Genomic DNA, 18,873 nt, shown 5'->3' with positions numbered 1-18,873 from the left:
TTGCGATTGTAAATGGGATTTGTTTCTTGATTTCCGCCTCAGCTTGTTCATTACTAGTGTATAGAAAAGCTACAGATTTTTGAATGTTGATCTTGTAGCCTGCTACTTTGCTGTACTCATTTATTAGCTCTAGTAATTTTGTTGTGGATTTTTCTGGGTTTTCTACATATAGTATCATATCGTCTGCAAACAGTGATAGTTTTACTTCTTCCTTTCCAATTTTGATGCCTTGTATTTCTTTTTCTTGCCTAATTGCTCTGGCTAGAACTTCCAACACAATGTTGAATAATAGTGGTGATAGTGGACATCCTTGTCTTGTTCCTGATCTTAGGGGGAAAGTTTTCAATTTTTCCCCATTGAGGATGATATTAGCTGTGGGTTTTTCATATATTCCCTCTATCATTTTAAGGAAGTTCCCTTGTATTCCTATCTTTTGAAGTGTTTTCAGCAGGAAAGGATGTTGAATCTTGTCAAATGCCTTCTCTGTATCAATTGAGATGATCATGTGATTTTTCTGCTTTGATTTGTTGATATGGTGTATTACATTAATTGATTTTCTTATGTTGAACCATCCTTGCATACCTGGGATGAATCCTACTTGGTCATGATGTATAATTCTTTTAATGTGTTGTTGGATATGATTTGCTAGAATTTTATTGAGGATTTTTGCATCTGTATTCATTAGAGAGATTGGTCTGTAGTTTTCTTTTTTTGTAATATCTTTGCCTGGTTTTGGTATGAGGGTGATGTTGGCTTCATAGAATGAATTAGGTAGTTTTCCCTCCACTTCGATTATGTTGAAGAGTTTGAGGAGAGTAGGTACTAATTCTTTCTGGAATGTTTGATAGAATTCACATGTGAAGCCGTCTGGTCCTGGACTTTTCTTTTTAGGGAGCTTTTGAATAACTAATTCAATCTCTTTACTTGTGATTGGTTTGTTGAGGTCGTCTATTTCTTCTTGAGTCAAAGTTGGTTGTTCATGTCTTTCCAGGAACCTGTCCATTTCTTCTAAATTGTTGTATTTATTAGCGTAAAGTTGTTCATAGTATCCTGTTATTTCTGTGAGGTCAGTAGTTATGTCTCCTCTTTCATTTCTAATCTTATTTATTTGCATCCTCTCTCTTCTTCTTTTTGTCAATTTTGCTAAGGGCCCATCAATCTTGTTGATTTTCTCATAGAACCAACTTCTGGCCTTATTGATTTTCTCTATTGTTTTCATGTTTTCAATTTCATTTATTTCTGCTCTAATCTTTGTTATTTCTTTCCTTTTCTTGCTTTGGGATTAGTTTGCTGTTCTTTCTCCCGTTCTTCCAAGTGGACAGTTAATTCCTGCATTTTTGCCTTTTCTTCTTTTCTGATAAAGGCATTTAGGGCAATAAATTTCCCTCTTAGCACTGCCTTTGCTGCGTCCCATAAGTTTTGATATGTTGTGTCTTCATTTTCATTTGCCTCTAGGTATTTACTAATTTCTCTTGCAATTTCTTCTTTGACCCACTTGTTGTTTAAGAGTGTGTTGTTGAGCCTCCATGTATTTATGAATTTTCTGGCCCTCCGCCTATTATTGATTTCCAACTTCATTCCTTTATGATCCGAGAAAGTGTTGTGTATGATTTCAATATTTTTAAATTTGTTAAGACTTGCTTTGTGACCCAGCATATGGTCTATCTTTGAGAATGATCCATGAGCACTTGAAAAAAAGGTGTATCCTGCTGTTGTGGGATGTAATGTCCTATAAATGTCTGTTAAGTCAAGTTCATTTATAGTAATATTCAGGTTCTCTATTTCTTTATTGATCCTCTGTGTAGATGTTCTGTCCATTGATGAGAGTGGTGAATTGAAGTCTCCAACTATTATGGTATATGTGTCTATTTCCCTCTTCATTGTTTGCAGTGTATTCCTCACGTATTTTGGGGCATTCTGGTTCGGTGCATAAATATTTATGATTGTTATGTCTTCTTGCTTAATTGTTCCTTTTAATAGTATATAGTGTCCTTCTTTGTCTCTTTTAACTGTTTTACATTTGAAGTCTAATTTGTTGGATATTAGTATAGCCACTCCTGCTCTTTTCTGGTTGTTGTTTGCATGAAATATCTTTTCCCAACCTTTCACTTTCAACCTATATTTATCTTTGGGTCTAAGATGTGTTTCCTGTAGACAGCATATAGAAGGATCCTGTTTTTTAATCCATTCTGCCGGTCTATGTCTTTTAATTGGGGAATTCAGTCCATTGACATTTAGTGTTATTACTGTTTGGATAATATTTTCCTCTACCATTTTGCCTTTTGTATTATATATATAATATCTGACTTTCCTTCTTTCTACACTTTTCTCCATGTCTCTCTCTTCTGTCTTTTTGTATCTGACTCTAGTGCTTCCTTTAGTATTTCTTGCAGAGCTGGTCTCTTGGTCACAAATTCTCTTAGTGACTTTTTGTCTGAGAATGTTTTAATTTCTCCCTCAGTTTTGAAGGACAATTTTGCTGGATATAGGAGTCTTGGTTGGCAGTTTTTCTCTTTTAGTAACTTAAATATATCATCCCACTGTCTTCTAGGTTCCATGGTTTCTGCTGAGAAATCTACACATAGTCTTATTGGGTTTCCCTTGTATGTGACGGATTGTTTTCCTCTCGCTGCCTTCAAGATCCTCTCTTTCTCTTTGACCTCTGACATTCTAACTAGTAAGTGTCTTGGGGAACGCCTATTTGTGTCTAATCTCTTTGGGGTGCACTGCACTTCTTGGATCTGTAATTTTAGGTCTTTCATAAGAGTTGGGAAATTTTCAGTGATAATTTCTTCCATTAGTTTTTCTCCTCCTTTTCCCTTCTCTTCTCCTTCTGGGATACCCACTACACGTATATTTGTACGGTTCACATTGTCCTTGAGTTCCCTGATACCTTGTTCAAATTTTTCCATTCTTTTCCGGATAGTTTCTGTTTCTTTTTGGAATTCAGATGTTTCATCCTCCAAATCACTAATTCTATCTTCTGTTTCTTTAAATCTGTCATTGTAGGTATCCATTGTTTTTTCCATCTTTTCTACTTTATCTTTCACTTCCATAAGTTCTGTGATTTGTTTTTTCAGTTTTTCTATTTCTTCTTTATGTTCAGCCCATGTCTTCTTCATGTCCTCCCTCAATTTATCGATTTCGTTTTTGAAGAGGTTTTCCATTTCTGTTCGTATATTCAGCATTAGTTGTTTCAGCTCCTGTATCTCATTTGAACTATTGGTTTCTTCGTTTGACTGGGCCATATGTTCAATTTTCTGAGCGTGATCCGTTATCTTCTGCTGGCATCTGGGCATTTAGTCAGATTTCCCCGGGTGTTCGACCCCACAGGTTGAAAGATTTTTCTGCGCAATCTCTGGGTTCTGTTCTTCCTATCCTGCCCAGTAGGTGGCGCTCGTGGCACACGCCTGTCTGTGGGTTCCACCAGCAAAAGTTGCTGTGGGTCCCTCAACTCTGGAAAACTCTCGCCGTAGGGGAGGTTCGGCAACCGAAGCGTCTTGGAAGAATGCCAGCCGGCCCGTGGTTCCAAACGCGGGGAGGGTCGCCGGCCGTCGCAGCACAGGAGAGCGTCCGGCCAAATTAGCCAGTTGGCCCGGGGCACCAAGCGTGGCGGGAGGGCGCCAGCTGTCGCAGCCCGGGAGAGTACACTGTTCCCAGCCGACGGGGGAGTCACATGTTTGGAAGGGATCCCCTGGTCACTGTTCTCCGCAGTCTGGGGATTTCCGACCCAACTATCTCAGTTGTTCCGGTGGGCCTCGTGTGGTGGGGGCACCAGCCGCCGCGGCCTAAGGGGACCGCCTGTCCAATTCTACCAGCTGGCCCAGGAAGGTGGAAGGGAGGGACTCCGGTCGCTTGCCGTCCCACCCAGGAAAGCCCGTGCCCCTTGGTGATCTCACCGGAGCTGGTTCTCCCAGATAGTCAGCCGTTCCAGGATGGGGTACGCTGTCCCTTTGATCTCCCTCGTGGTTCCGGGAGCTGCTCTGTATTATCTCCACTCCCCCAGCAGCTGTTCTGGAGGAGGAAAGGTGAGGGCAGCAAGGCTGTCGAGGCTGGTGGCGGAGGAGCACGGTGAAGGCGGGGGAAGAGGGCACCGTGGTGGTTGGAGAGCAGCCGGAGCAGGAGGGGGAGGAGAGGGGAGAAGGAGGGCGGGCGGCTCGGCTGCTGCGGGGATTGGGCGCCGCGCGGCGGGCCGGCGGAGAAAGAGAGGGGAGAAGGAGGGCGGGCGGCTCGGCTGCTGCGGGGCTTGGGCGCCGCGCGGCGGGCCGGCGGAGAAAGAGAGGGGAGAAGGAGGGCGGGCGGCTCGGCTGCTGTGGGGCTTGGGCGCCGCGCGGCGGGCCGGCGGAGAAAGAGAGGGGAGAAGGAGGGCGGGCGGCTCGGCTGCTGCGGGGCTTGGGCGCCGCGCGGCGGGCCGGCGGAGAAAGACGACATACGTGATTCTAAACTTCCCCTTTCCATCTCCTTTACACACCATTTAGCACTGGTAATTATTCTCATAGTAATATGCTGCCATCATATCTGTCCATTTCCAAATTGTCCCTGTTGAGTTTGCCTGGGAGCCTTATCAAAAATCAATTGAGAGTAAATTTAAGGATCTATTTCTGAACTCTCAATTCAATTCCATTGATCGATATATGTATCTTTATGCCAGTACCATGCTGTTTTGACCACTGTGGCTTTATAATATGCTTTAAAGTCAGGAAGCATGATACTTCTCACTTCATTCTTCTCTTCAAGATGTTTTTTTTAAGCTATTCAATGCCCATTACCCTTCCATATAAATTGATAATTAGTTTTTCCATTTCAGCAAAATAGTTGGAATTTTGATTGGGATTGCATTAAATCCATAGTTCAATTTGGGGAGAATTAACATCTTAATGATATTCTGCCTTCCAATTCAGGAACATGGAATGTCTTTCCATTTATTCACATCTTCTTTGATTTCTTTTAGCAAAGTTTTGTAGTTTTCTATGTACAAGTCCTTTAATTCTTTGGTTAAATTTATTCTCATCTATTTGATTCTTTTATTTGCTATTGTAAATGGATTTTTTCTTAATCACCTTAATGTAATTACTAGTAATCTATACACTTTACATTACTAGTGTATAGAAATACCATTGATTTTTGCATGTTGATCTTGTATCTGCTACTTTGCTGATCTCATTTCTTAGCTCAGGTAACTTTGTCATTTTTTTCAGGATTTTCTAAATTTAATATCATGTCATCTGCAGATGATGATAGTTTTACTTTTTCTTTTCCAATTTAGATACATTTTATTTCTTCTTCTTGCCCAATTGCTCTAGCTAAAACTTCTAGTACAGTGTTGAATAGCAGTGATGACAGTGGATATCCTTGTCTTGTTCTTAATCATTGAAGGTGTGCTGGTTTGCAAGGATGTATGTCCCCTAGAAAAGCCATGTTTTAATCTAAATCCCATATTATAAAGGCAGAGTAATCCCTATTCTATACTGTATGTTTGAAACTGTAATCAGATCATCTCCCTGGAGATGTGATTTAATCAAGAGTGGTTGTTAAGCTAGATTAGGTGGCAACATGTCTCCACCCATTTGGGTGGGTCTTGATAAGTTTCTGGAGTCCTATAAAAGAGGAAACATTTTGGGGAATGAGAGATTCAGAGAGAGCAGAGCAGAACGACATAGCCACAAGAAGCAGAGTCCATCAGCCCATGACCTCTGGAGACGAAGAAGGAATATGCCTCCCAGGGAGCTTCATGAAACAGGAATCCAGGAGAAGAAGCTAGCAGATGACGCTGTGCTCACCATGTGCCCTTCCAGATGAGAGAGGAACCTTGACTGTATTTGCCATGTGCCTTTCCACTTGAGAGAGAAACCCTGAACTTCATCGGCCTTCTTGAACCAAGGTATCTTTCCCTGGATGGATGCCTTTGATTGCACATTTTGTATAGATTTGTTTTAATTGGGACATTTTCTCGGCCTTAGAACTGTAAATTAGCATCTTATTAAATTCCCCTTTTTTAAAAAGCCATTCTGTTTCTGGTATATTGCATTCCTACAGCTAGCAAACTAGAACAGAGGGAAAGCTTTCAGTCTCTCACCATTCAGTATGAATCTAACTGTGGATTTTTCATATATACCCTTTATCATGTTGAGGGAATTTCACAGCTCCTCTTTTTGAAGTGTTTTTAATCATAAGAAGATGCTGAATTTTGTCAAATGCCTTTTCTGCGTCCATTCAGATGATCATGTGATTTTTCCTTTTTGATTCGTTAATGTGGTACATTCCATTGATTTCCTAGTGTTGAACCACCCTTGCATACCTGGAATAAAACCCACTTGGTCATGGTGTATAAGCCTTTCAATATGCTGCTGAATTTGATTTGTAAGTATTTTGCTGAGGATTTCTCCATCTGTATTCATTAGAGAGAGTGGTCTGAAGTTTTCCTTTCTTGTATGTGTTTATTTAGTTTTGGTATCAGGGTAATATTGGCTCCATAGAATGAGTTACATAGTGTTCCCTCTTCTTCCATTTTTTGGAAGAGTTTGAGCAAGAATGTTGTCAATTCTAGGAATATTTGGTAAAATTTGTTTGTGAAGCCATCGGACCTGGACTTTTCTTTATTGGTAGGATTTTGATGATTGATTCAGTCTCAGTAATTGTGATTGGTTTGTTGAAGTCTTCTATTTTTTCCTAGGTCAGTGTAGCTTGTTCATGTGTTTCTAGAAAGTTGTGTTTTTAATCCAAATTGTCAAGTTTGTTGGCATACAGCTGTTCATAGTAACCTCTTATGATATGTATTTTTTATTTCTTCAGGCTTTGTAGTAATGCCTCCCTCTTGTTTTTTATTTGATTTGTTTGCAGCTTCTCTTTTTTTGTCTTTGTCAGTCTAGCTAAGGGGTTTATTGATTTTATTGCTCTTCCTAAAGAACCAATTTTTAATTGATTCTCTCTATTGTTTTTAATTCTCCATTGCATTAATTTCTCCTCTAATCTTTGTTATTTCTTTCCTTCTGCTTGTTTTGAGATTAGGTTGCTGTCCTTTCCCTAGTTTCTACAGTTATTCAGCTAGGTCATTGATTTTAGCTATTTTTTTTTCTTTTACATGGGGAGGCACCAGGAATTGAACCCAGGTCTCTGGCATGGCAGGCAAGAACTCTGCCTGCTGAGCTACTGTGGCCTACCCATGCCTTCACTTTTGAAGGAAAGCTTTGCTGGATAGAAAATTCTTGGGTGGCAATTTTTTCTCTTTCAGTATCTTAACTATATCATCCCACTGCCTTCTCATCTCCACAGTGCTTGATGAAAAATCAGCACTTAGTCTTATTTGACTTCCCTTGTATGTGGTGAATTGGATTTTTTTTTTTTTTTTACTACTTTCAGAATTTTCTCCTTGACATTTGACAGTCTTGCAAATGTATGAATCTTGCAGTGAGTCTATTCAGATTTATTCTATCTGGATTTTCATATTTTTGTCATTTAAAGGGTTGGGAAATTTTCAGCCATTATTTCTTCGAATATTCTTCCTAGTCCTTTTCCCTTCTCTTCTACTTCTGGGACATCCGTGATGCATATGTTTGTGTGCTTTGTTTTGTCAATCAATTCCCTGAGACTCTACTCAAATCTTTTTCTCCATTTTTTCTTTTGTCTGTTTGAATTTAGTTAATCTATCTTCAAGTTCACTGATTCTTCTGCCTCTTCCAATCGGCTGTTGTGTGCCTCCAATATATTTTAAATTTCGTCTACTGTATCTTTTATTTCCATAGTGTCTGTTTTTTTGTATTCTTTCAAATTCTTCATTATATTCTTCTAGTGTTTTCTTATTATCTTCTGTTTCTTTGTACATATTTTCCTTCATTTCTTTGAATTGATTCAGGAGGTTTGTTTGCACATCTTTTATTAATTGTTCCAGATTCTGTCTCCTCCAACATGTTTATTTGTTCCTTTGACTGGACCTTTTTTTTTGAGTTTTAGTATGCCTTGTGATTTTTTGCTGGTATCTGGTCATCTGATGGTTCTGGTCTGAAGATTGGTTTCTCTCTCTTGCGTAGGATTTAGTTGTCGACTGGGTTTATATTAGGGCATTGCATTGCCACTTGAGTTGCCAGTATTTCTCAATCAAAACAGGGCCGGGTACCCACGCAGGAGTGGGGGGTAAACCAGCCCCCTTGGGTCTAGGATAGGGTGGAGAGGTTCTGAAAGCCTTGCAGTTCCCCTGCACTTTCCAGCCTGCCCAGCAGATGGCGCTGTTCGCTGACTGAATCATCCTCAGAAGTTTTCACCTCTTGAAGCAGGGCGGTGTCTGGCTGGATGGAACTGAAACACCCGGGTTGCTATGTCCTCCCTTCACCAGCGAAAGACTGGTTCAATGTGCAGTTCTATCCCCTATTTTATTTGTGGTGGAGGATTCCCCTTGTGGCCTCAGTCTGCAGCCACCTCCCAGGCAAGGATTGGACTGCCTCCTGCTAGTTTCCTCAAGGGTGGGGCTTGGTCACCAGGACCCAGGGCTGGAAATGCAATCTCTGTCCATGTTTCCTCAGACTCTTCATCCCTCTCTGACCTGGGCCTTGAAATTTCCTTCCCTGTCCCTTGGGTTCCCCAACAGTTGATTCAGGCAGCTTCTGCCTTTGGGAGAAAAATGCTTCCATTCCCTCCCTAATCTTCCATTTTGGAAATTCCTCCCTGTTGCCCTTTTATAGTCCATCCTTCCCAGCAGCTTAAATCCTGCCTGGGTCTCTGCGGGCTCAGTTCTGTGTGTCTGGATGTAGATGTGGGTGTGTCTCACTGCTGTGAGCGATTTCAGAGTCTGTATCACTGCTGGGAGGTGGGAGGGATCCTGGCTGCTGCCCCTATGACCAAGTTGAATGAGTAGGAGGGGAGAGAATTGTCTGGTCCAGAAGTTTCCTACCTGGTATTTTTCTCTTTCTTTGATTCAGCACTTGCAGGATCCTTTTCCAGTCTATACCTTCCTCCAGAGTTCTAGATAGCTGAGAATTGTCTTTTTTTTTTTTAACTCTAACAGATGGTTTATTGGAAACCTTTATATTTTTCAAAAAGATTAGACAGGTTTTATTTTAATAAGACATACAGTGAAAAGGAAATACTTTAAAAGATATCATCAATCTTTTATTTAACTAAGCATAGCCCTTCATTTTGAAGGAAATAAAATTTCAAATCAGAACTTCCTTCTCAAAAAGTACAATAAGAATAGTATTATAATTTAACATAGTCTTCAACAAAAATAAAGCTAACTGAATTTGTGGGGAAATAAATGTATATGGTATTTATCCTGTTAGTCAATGCAATTTCCATGGGTTACAAACATTATATATAGCCAAGAAAACAATACAATAAGTTGAATAAACCAGTGGAGTTCATAGTTTCCCTGATTTTTAAAAAAATTCTCAAATAAAATATAACTTTACAAACAAATCTATTCAGTAACCATGACCACACTAGACTTTATTCTAAATTTATAAAAAAGGGTTAGATGAGGACATATTATAAGGAGTCTTCAACACAGTGGGTTCCATCTTGTTAAAAAAGTAGAAAACAAGTTTTCTGCTAGGTGTATTAGTGCTCCAAGACATTTTAAGTTAAATGTGGGATAAAAGCTACAAATAAAAGTATGAGTTGTTTCTCTCAGTGAGAAAAAAAGAGAGAGAGAGAGAGAGAGAGAGAGAGGAGAGAGAAATACACAGAGTGCTACAAACCACAGAGAGAGTCTCTCCATGAGACATATTCTCTGCTTCCTCTCTCCCTGTGCTCCTAAATGTTCCAGCCTTGAACTTGTCTTCTCACTTTGCTCACTTGCCCAAAGTATCCATCAACATCTGTACCTGTGAATTCAGTTTCCACCCAAATGCAGGTAACTCTCAATCTATTTCCTCTAATCCACACCTCTCTTCTCAGTGCCTCAACTAAACATGCCAAAGCTGAACTCATAATTCTCTCTTGGGAAACTATTCTGAATTTTTCATTGCAGTTGGTGACAATACCATCTACATAGTCTCCAAATCTGGAAATCTGGGTATCACATTATAGTTATATATACTTAGTAAATACTTACTGTGTGCCAATAAATATGCCAAGTACTTTGCATGGATTTTGTCATTGAAGCTCTGTAATAACTATATGCTGTAGGACTTAATGTCCCCATTTCATGCGTGGGTGATTAATTACTTGCCCATAGTCCCACAGTTTAGTGGCAGAGGTGGTATTCAAACTCAGTTCTCTTTGGCTCCAAAGCCCATGGTCTTTGGAGAAGCCACATATATGGGGTCCACAGACATGTTTTGTCAATGAAGTGATTTATCAACCTTTTAAAATAGGAAAAGCTCAAACAAAAATTTGGATTTCAGACTACTTGTGAAAATTCCGACAATCTGGTAACTGGTCCCACATTCTCAGTTGGTAGCAATTAGCTGCAGATGGCAGACAACACCTTTAGAAGGAACATGCGTTCCATAGTCCGCCGCAGCCCCTCCAGCTCCCTGGTGCCTTATACCTGGCCCACTTCCCTCGTCAACATTATCTGCCGGTCTCCTGTTGGCATTTAGGTTTTGGACTCATGGTATGTTGCTTCCCTCTGTCCTCTGTTTCATTTCTCCATTATCCAATGAGTCCCCGAATTGACAATGTTGCTTGTAAAATCATATTCCAATTTGTCTTAATTCTTGATCCATATTGTTAGAATTTGGCCCTCCGAATCTCTCATCTCAGTTACTCTAGTTAAAATCTGATTCTTATTCTAATTTCAATCTTCTGTAATTCACTCTCCTCATTTCCTGCCAGTGAGATTACAAATAACCACAGATAGGTGATGTCCAGTAGCCAAAGAATGAAGTACAGCATCTCTAGGGTGGCATCTGCAACCATTCATAATCTGGCCTCTTTGGCCAATATCTTCATTTATGTTCCTATAATGGTTCTCTCCAAAGACAGGATCCTTTATCTCTCCTTGCATTTTTACCCATTTTCCTTTCAACTTGGAATATTCAATGTGGATTATATTAGTCTTTTTAACAGTACGTTGACATGAAACTAGAGCGATTGCCTTTCTAAAACTCATTCTTTATTTTGCCTTGCTCACAACATCTTAATTGGGCAATCATTCACTTCTCTGTGCGGTATAACAGAGTATTAAAGGGCTTGTATCCACTAGCTATGCAAGCTTGAACCGTGTACTTCTCATTTCCATGTCTCTCTTTTCTCATCTAGAGTAGGGCTACTAATAGTTATTACATCATATGATTATATGAGAGTTAAATGAAGTAATTCATGTAAAGGGTTTATTATCCCCTGGTGCATAGTCAGCCCCCAGTGAATGTTAGCTGTTGCTGTTATTACCATTTTAATTTCATTTCTCATTCATTTAACCAGCAGTGGACCATGAACTGTTCCACGAATTTTAATATATATCTTTCTAGATTCCACAACATTATGAAGACAGTAATTTTAACCCTGTTTTCCAGGTGAGGCAATGTAAGACTAAAGAGGTTGGGATTTGTGTTGGTTGCACATTTACTGGTGAATGGTAGGTGTAGAATTCATAACCAGGAAACCTAAGTCTTGTTTCCCTACCTCTTTGTTAAAACAGTGCTTGAATACTAACATGGAGCTCATGGAGAACCATATTTTACCAATATTCACCTCTTTTTCTGGGTTCTAGTATTTTTTTTTCTTTTCATTTTTTTTGTTCCTAACTTCGTTTCTCATTTGTAAATTTTTCTATCTGTGAACCTCCATAGATGTTCTTTCAAATCAAGTTCTCATCCATCTTGATCTCTGATGGTTTTCAAGTGACCTAGACCCTTCCCTTTCCTTCCCTTCCCTCCCCTCTCTTCCCTTTCCCTTCCTCCCCGTCCCCCTTCCCCTTCCCTCCTTTTCCCTTCCCTCCCCTTCCCTCCATTAGAACAATTCTGCTTCATAGAGAAGAAAGAATCTAAATGTCTTAAATGTGATTTCTATTTCTACATTTACTATTCACCTTGATCTGCTGTTTTAATTAAACTAACTCGTAGCCTTGGATGTAGATATCATTATGAGCCTGAATTTTTTGTAAAGAACTCAGTATGTTCTCAAGAGTCATCCTATAGTTACTTTTCTTTTTCTTAAGCCATAAGATAAAACCTTGAGCCTCTATTAACTGAATTCAAGCTACTGGTTGACTTGGCCAATTCATTTACCAAAATTTATTCCTTCAGATTAAAGAAAAACTGCATTGAAATCATGTGATATCACACTAAGTGAACAAATTAAACACACCTTCCACATTTCAAATGGTTATACTGCATTTTTTTAGACACAAAGAATAATTAATTTTATTTTGTGCTTCAATTAGAAGATTTGAGATATTAAATCCTAATTTTGAAAATAGTGTGCAGTGATGATAATGTATTATACTATTATGTGGTAATAATTATTTAAGTATCTACTTTTCAATAAGAGTAAAATGGAATACATCGCACAAAGGATTGAGTTATAGTCCAACTGAAGGCTGCCAAAGAACTCATTGGAGAATTCAAGTGTTATTAAAACTGATTGTATATGAAATTTTTAGTATGATTTGTAAACCTTGAAAACCCCAGAACTTTGTAAAATGTTGAATAGTTTCGGAAATTTTTTGGAATTTTCTGTTTCTATACAGATAACACCAAGTTACTTAATGCCAATTTATGAGTGATGCTTCAGATAATTAAATGCTGAAGCTGTTTTTGTTTGTTTATTTTCTGTGCTCACTATGTTCTTAATGACGAAATTTATTAGTGTCACCAAAAGTTCTATGTGAAGATAGATACATATAAATTTAAATATGGGTAAGAACATGAAATAGAATATCAGCATTAAAATTGTTTAGAGTAAAATTATTTAACTTTTCATTTCTACAATTTGAATACTTGTAATTTTCAAACTGTTATTAAAGCACTAAAGGAAGAATAAATCTTACCTAACCTATCATTAAACCCATGCACACCTGCACAGATGCAGAGACACACATGTATATATGCATGTACAATTTTTTAACTTTATAAATACTGACTCATACTAGTATAAAATGTCACTTATACCAGAACCACATTTAAAATTTTAAAAATGTAATAGCTTGATTGAGATATAATTTAAATAGCATGGAATTCATTTCAGTGTTTAATTCATTGCTGTTACACAGAGTTGGGCAGCCATCACCACAATCCAATTTTAGAATACTTCCTTCAATTCCAGCTGCCACCTTATACCCATTTGCAATCAGTTCCTGTCCCCTCGCCAGCTCCAGGGACACACTAATCTACTTTCTGTATCTATAGATATCTTTTGTGGATACTTCATATAAATGGAATTAAATAATATGTGATCTTTTGAAGCTGTTAGGTACCTCCAGAAAAACCATGTGCTCTTTCCTGATCCAGTCTTGTAGGGGTAGCCATATTTCTTTTAATCCTGATTCAGTATTGTGGGGTAGGAACTTTGATTGGATTGCTTCCACGGAGATGTGACACACCCAATTTGGGGTGTAATCTTTTGATTAGATTGCTTCCATGGAGATGTGACACACCCAGTTGTGGGCGTGGTTTTTAATTAGCTTGAGAAGTGACTCCACCCATTCAAGGTTGGTCTTGATTAGTTTACTGGAGTCCTTTAAAAGGGGAAACATTTTGGAGGAACCTCAGATGCAGGCAGTTGGAGAACAGTTGCTTCAGACCTCACAGAAATGTAGACATTAGAGGATGCTTGCAGTACTGACAGAGAGAACAGATGCCTAGACATGGAATTTTGGAGCTGCAGAGCTCAGTGATGTCACAATGTGCCTTCCCATGAGATCCTAAGCAAGCCAGAACCCAGAGTCTTGTCCCAGAGGAGCTACGTGAAGACCCACAGCTGAGAGAGGAAACCACTGGCATCAGAAGCTGGAAGCAATGGAATTGGGAACAAGGACTAGCAGATGCCAGCCACGTACCTTCCCAGATTGGCTTTTCTTAAGTCAAGGTATCTTTCTCTGGATGCTTTAGTTTGGACATTTCTATGGCCTTGGAATTGTAAACTTCTAACTTAATAAACTCCCTTTTTAAAAGCCATTCCATTTCCGGTATGTTGAATTCCAGTAGCATTTAAGAATATGGTCATGCCACATTTTGTTTATCCATTACAGTAACATACTTTTGAAACATATATTCAATAAATGTTAATAGTGGCTGTTTCTAGAGAAGGGAATGGGAATAGGCAGGTAAGGACAGGAGGGGGATTTTCTCATTGTTTACTATTTTGTATGACTTTAATGTTTTAAATTCAGGTTTGTCTCCTATTTGTTAAAGCAAAGTAAGGAACGTCTATCCCCAGCACTGTGTGTAAAATAAGAAGTGAAAGCCCTCTTCACTGAAACCCCATCCTCCGGAAGGCAAACTCCATTCATTTATTTTTGGCATCTGTCTCAGTATCTTTTGGCTTCTCATCAAATACCATGCAATGCGTTGGCTCAAACCGAGGGAATTTATTATCTCATGGTTTTGAAGCTTGAAAAGTCCAAATCGAGGTGTCTTCAAGGCTAGACTTTCTTCCTGGAGGGTGGTGTCTGGGGCTGGCCCCTGTCTCCAGTCCTGGCTGCCGTCCCTGGTCCTGGGCTCCTGCCACATGACAGCGCCCATGGCGGCCCCTCCCGACTTCTCCCCTCTCTTCCCGGTTCTGTGGACCTGCAGCTTCTTGCTTCCTGTGGTTTTCTCGCTTTCTGTCTGAATTTCATTCCACTTATGAAGCGCTCCAGTAGTAGGATTAAAACCCATCCTGACTGAGGTTGGCCACACCTTAACTGAAGTCACCGCATCCAAAGGCCCTACGTCTAAGGGGCTCACACTCACGGGAAAGGATTAAGTTTGAGAGCATGTTTTTCTAGTGTACAGATAGCTCCAAACTACCACAGCATCGTTCTAGGTCATACACATGCTTCCACATATGCTCATGCATGTGCGTGTTTGTCTGTATACCTAACCAGTCATGTAATTTACATTTCAACAAAAATGGAATCCCAGCACTAAACATTTTAATCCACAGTACGAGAGCTAAAAAAATGGTTTTCCTCACCCTTGTTATAGGTTGTGACAATCTGAAAACTGTGTTAATGGACTGACCGGTTAGTTAATTCATAATGAAGGAAAGTTAAGACCTGTGGACTCAGTTTATTAGTTAGCATGTGCAAACGTGTTTTAATTTTTCTACTCCTCCACCCCCACCCCACTGTGCCTTTCCTCTCAGGATACTTCGGATCTGCCTGTGAGGAGAAGGTGGACCCGTGCGCCTCATCGCCCTGCCAGAACAACGGGACCTGCCATGGGGACGGGGTGCATTTCAGCTGCAGCTGCAGTGCCGGCTTCACCGGACCGACCTGCACCCAGCTAGTAGACTTCTGCGCCCTCAGCCCGTGTGCGCATGGCACGTGCCGCAGCGTGGGAACCAGCTACAAATGCCTCTGTGACCCAGGTCGGTTCCCTCCCGAGACTGCTAATGCTTTCTTTCTCCAGTCACACGTCCCCGATTCCTCTTCTGCATCTGAGCTAATAATGCTGGCCCACTGAATGTGGAATGTTTGTAGATGTAAGACAACTCAAATTTATACGCACTTTCTCTTTAGAAACTTTTTCTAAACAGGGTTAAAAAAAAAGTTTTGCCCTTTCCACAAACAACTTGCATTCATTATAGAAAAATTAGAAACTACAAATACACAAAATGAAGAAAATGCGAAATAGGCTTAATCTCATAATAAGTTAGTTATTTTCAATAGCTACTATAAGTCCTTCTAGAGCTTTTTTCTGTATTACCTGTCCATTAATACTGTGTTCTAAAGTTAATGGAATATGCGCTTCCATTTTCATCTTCATGGAAAGCAGAATGCTATCTGATTAGAATTCTTCTGTTAAAGTTAGACCTATTCAAATCTATTAAAGTTATGATTCTTTGCATGGTATGTGATATAGAATCTCTGACTCTCTATGTAGATGTTGAAAACTCCATAATTTTCCAAATATCTTCAGAATTTGTAGTGCTGTAGTGGTATGAAAGTTTTGATATCCAGAAGTCAGAGTGATGATCTGTTAAAATTTGTGTCTCTACAACCTACTGGCGTTGTCTGAAAAAAATGCACATGGGAGCTCTTTTCTCTCTCTCTCTCTCTCTCTCTCTCTCTCTCTTTCTGTTTTGCCCATCTCTCCATACTTAGATGAGCTGGCTCTTCAGAATGAGTCCCAGCTTTGTGTTCCCACATGTCCCCTGACCAGCCATGGTGGCTGGCAAGTTCCCCAGCTTTGTATGACTTCTTGCTCAGGAGTGGCAGTGCTCTCTCCCTGGAATACCTTGAACTGTCTCCCCAGCTCACTGGGGGACTGACTCAGCTTTCTCACCTCTGAAACATCATCTGTGATGTCACATTCCTGCTCTTTAAAAGAGTATATTAATTATCACTGAAAGTATTCTCTCTCTCAGAGGTTTGGTGGAAGTGTGTTTTATTAAGAGCTTTGTATTGACAATAATGCCACCAGCCACCATTTTTTTTAACACTCATCCTCCCAGGTTCTGAGCTGAGCACTTCATATCTCTGGGCCCTTCGCTGCCCCATGAGGTTGTGGTCTGTGGTATGAAATGCATGGAAAGGCTCAGCTGTATGCCCACTGCCAACCCACTCTAGGGGTCTGAGCCTGGACTCTCACCCAGGTATGTTTGGCTCCATGGCCCCCGTATGTGGCCCAGATGTTCATGGGGCATGCCTCACAATCAAGAATAGGTAAAGAAATTCTAGGGGGGCACAACAAGCATTTGAAGGGTGCTGAAAAGCCTTTTCATAAAGACTCCTAGTTCTTGCATTTTCTAAGGAGCTATGGGATTGATTATTTTGCCAGTGCCTCTTTCCCTTCCGTTCTGAAGTACAGAAAGAATAGGCTTGCTTAATTCGCTTGGTAACATTTTTGGGTTTCTTGTAAAAGTCCCTCCGACGGCACACGTAACAGGAGGATGCTCTCCTGGGGTTACACCATCCCCTCCGTCGTGGCCTCAGTGCAGAAGGTGACAATAAGTCCACCCCCAAGAGCACCACTTTTTCCAGCTGTATCACAGAGCATTGCTGTGGAGCTGGGCATCCGGGGTAAGGTGGAGTGCAGTGCAGTGTCCCCACCCACTGGAAGGGCACAACGCTGAGAGCATGGTGTGTGTGCAACCCAGCAAACTGCAGTGGAGCTGGGGAGAATGCAGCCTGACTCAGCTGTGCCTCCTCCATGCCTGTGCCCACGGCTCTGCCCGGGACATCAGAGCACGTGGGATCACTCCCCTGGGCAGTGATGAAGCAAAAGGCTGTCACCATCTTCCTCCATCCTCCATCACCTGTCTCCAGAATTACTGTTTCTCTCCGTGACACCCATAGAGGAAGAAGTGAGTATTACAAGACTGAAAAGCAATTGTGGTTTTTTTTCTTTCCCTTTCTCCTCTGTCTTCCTCTCTTGATCATATTAAATGTTTCCCTATACTTAATTGGTTTATTTTTAAAACTCTACATTGGATGTAATGACTTAAAGATACATGTTGCTTTTTAACAATACCAGGTAGAGTATTTCAACTTGGGTGAGGAGGTTGACATGGCCTGAAATAGTAGAAAATATACCAGTGTGTGTTTCTCTTCCAGCACTGGGTAGGAGAGAGTGATAGAAAGGGCCTATCTAAGAGACTCCCACTTATGAACTGCATGGCCTGAGGAAGCCTCCCAGGCATCTCTGGGTCTCAGTTTCCCCCTCTGTTCAAAGCCAGAGGATAATTGTGTTTAAGAAAGGAGAAGGCATGTAAGGTGTTTCCTGGAAGGCATTGAGTAGTAAGAGCTATTCTTTATTTTTTCTTTCTATCCCTGGGCCTGACAATAGTTCTTCTCAAGCCAAATAAGGGTCAAAGAGCCCCTATTTAATTCCACTTTGCCCTCCTCCTCCATCCACCATCCCCATCCTCTGCTCAAATTTTGTTCCTGTCCATTTGTAGCCTAGGGTCTTGCTTGAATATTGACCTAAGCAAATGACTCAGTAGCCGAAAGAAACGTGTGCCCTGTTCCATGATACCTCGGTTTAATGAACAGTCTCCTGGGGCAGAGCCTCCAAGCCCTGCCAAGGCTCTCTCATAGAACTCGGGAGGCAAAATTGCTTTCAGAAAGGATGTTTCCTCAGATCCTTAGGTGACACAGTGACACTGTGCAAAATAAGAAAGGCATCTTAACAGCTGGCAAGAATTTACATTTTGAGAGGTGAAAATGACAGGTCTCTGAATGCAGAATTTCTGGTCTTAATCTTCTGGAGCATGTAATTGCTTCACCATCAGTTTGCATAATTGTAGAATACCTTGAGAATAGGTGAAATTGGGTGTCTGGCTGAAGAGCAGTGAACCCGATCATCTTTACAGAGAGCAAATGGATCCCATTTCATAAAATGGCAGCAGATTAAACTCACGTCAGGTTGATAATTATTTCCCATCTGACAAAATACCATTTTGATTACTGCAAATCAGATTTGCCAGGTGCTTTATCTTCAAATCTCATTCTTAGCTTATTAGATGGGAGATTTCTAATGGGATTTTAATATTAAATAATAAAATGTCAGCACTGAGTAATTTCTAAAATGTTACCTTCCGGTAACGGTGTTAAGTGATAGGCCACAGATGATCTAAAATATTGCAAATTGAAACTCCTGAAGACTGGAGGATGTGAGAACTTGGAGCTGCTGCAAGTTTTCTGGGCAGCATTGCCACAATGAGTGGACTGCACTGTGGGATGTCCATTGCCCTTGCTTGTGGGAGCCATGGTGTTTTATGTGTTCTCAGTGCGATGGCGGCCTTGATTTGGCCATTTGGAGAATGGAGGCTGTACATGACTAGTCCTGGAAG

The 18,873-nt window shown here is 40.5% G+C and overlaps 1 protein-coding gene across 1 annotated transcript in view; it reads left to right on the top strand.

Moving 5' to 3' along the window:
• Positions 1 to 18,873, top strand: part of DNER (delta/notch like EGF repeat containing) — a 389,785-nt gene that overhangs the window by 291,659 nt on the left and 79,253 nt on the right. The window contains exon 8 of the mRNA XM_077155359.1: positions 15,223 to 15,447. Coding sequence (XP_077011474.1) covers positions 15,223 to 15,447 — 225 coding nt within the window. The remainder of the gene's footprint in view (positions 1 to 15,222; positions 15,448 to 18,873) is intronic.

This window comes from Tamandua tetradactyla, chromosome 3 (assembly GCF_023851605.1).
Source record: "Tamandua tetradactyla isolate mTamTet1 chromosome 3, mTamTet1.pri, whole genome shotgun sequence".
In the NCBI taxonomy this organism is placed as follows: domain Eukaryota; kingdom Metazoa; phylum Chordata; class Mammalia; order Pilosa; family Myrmecophagidae; genus Tamandua; species Tamandua tetradactyla.
The sequence above is the reverse complement of the archived record's forward strand: the minus strand, read 5'-3'. Positions and strand labels throughout refer to the sequence as shown.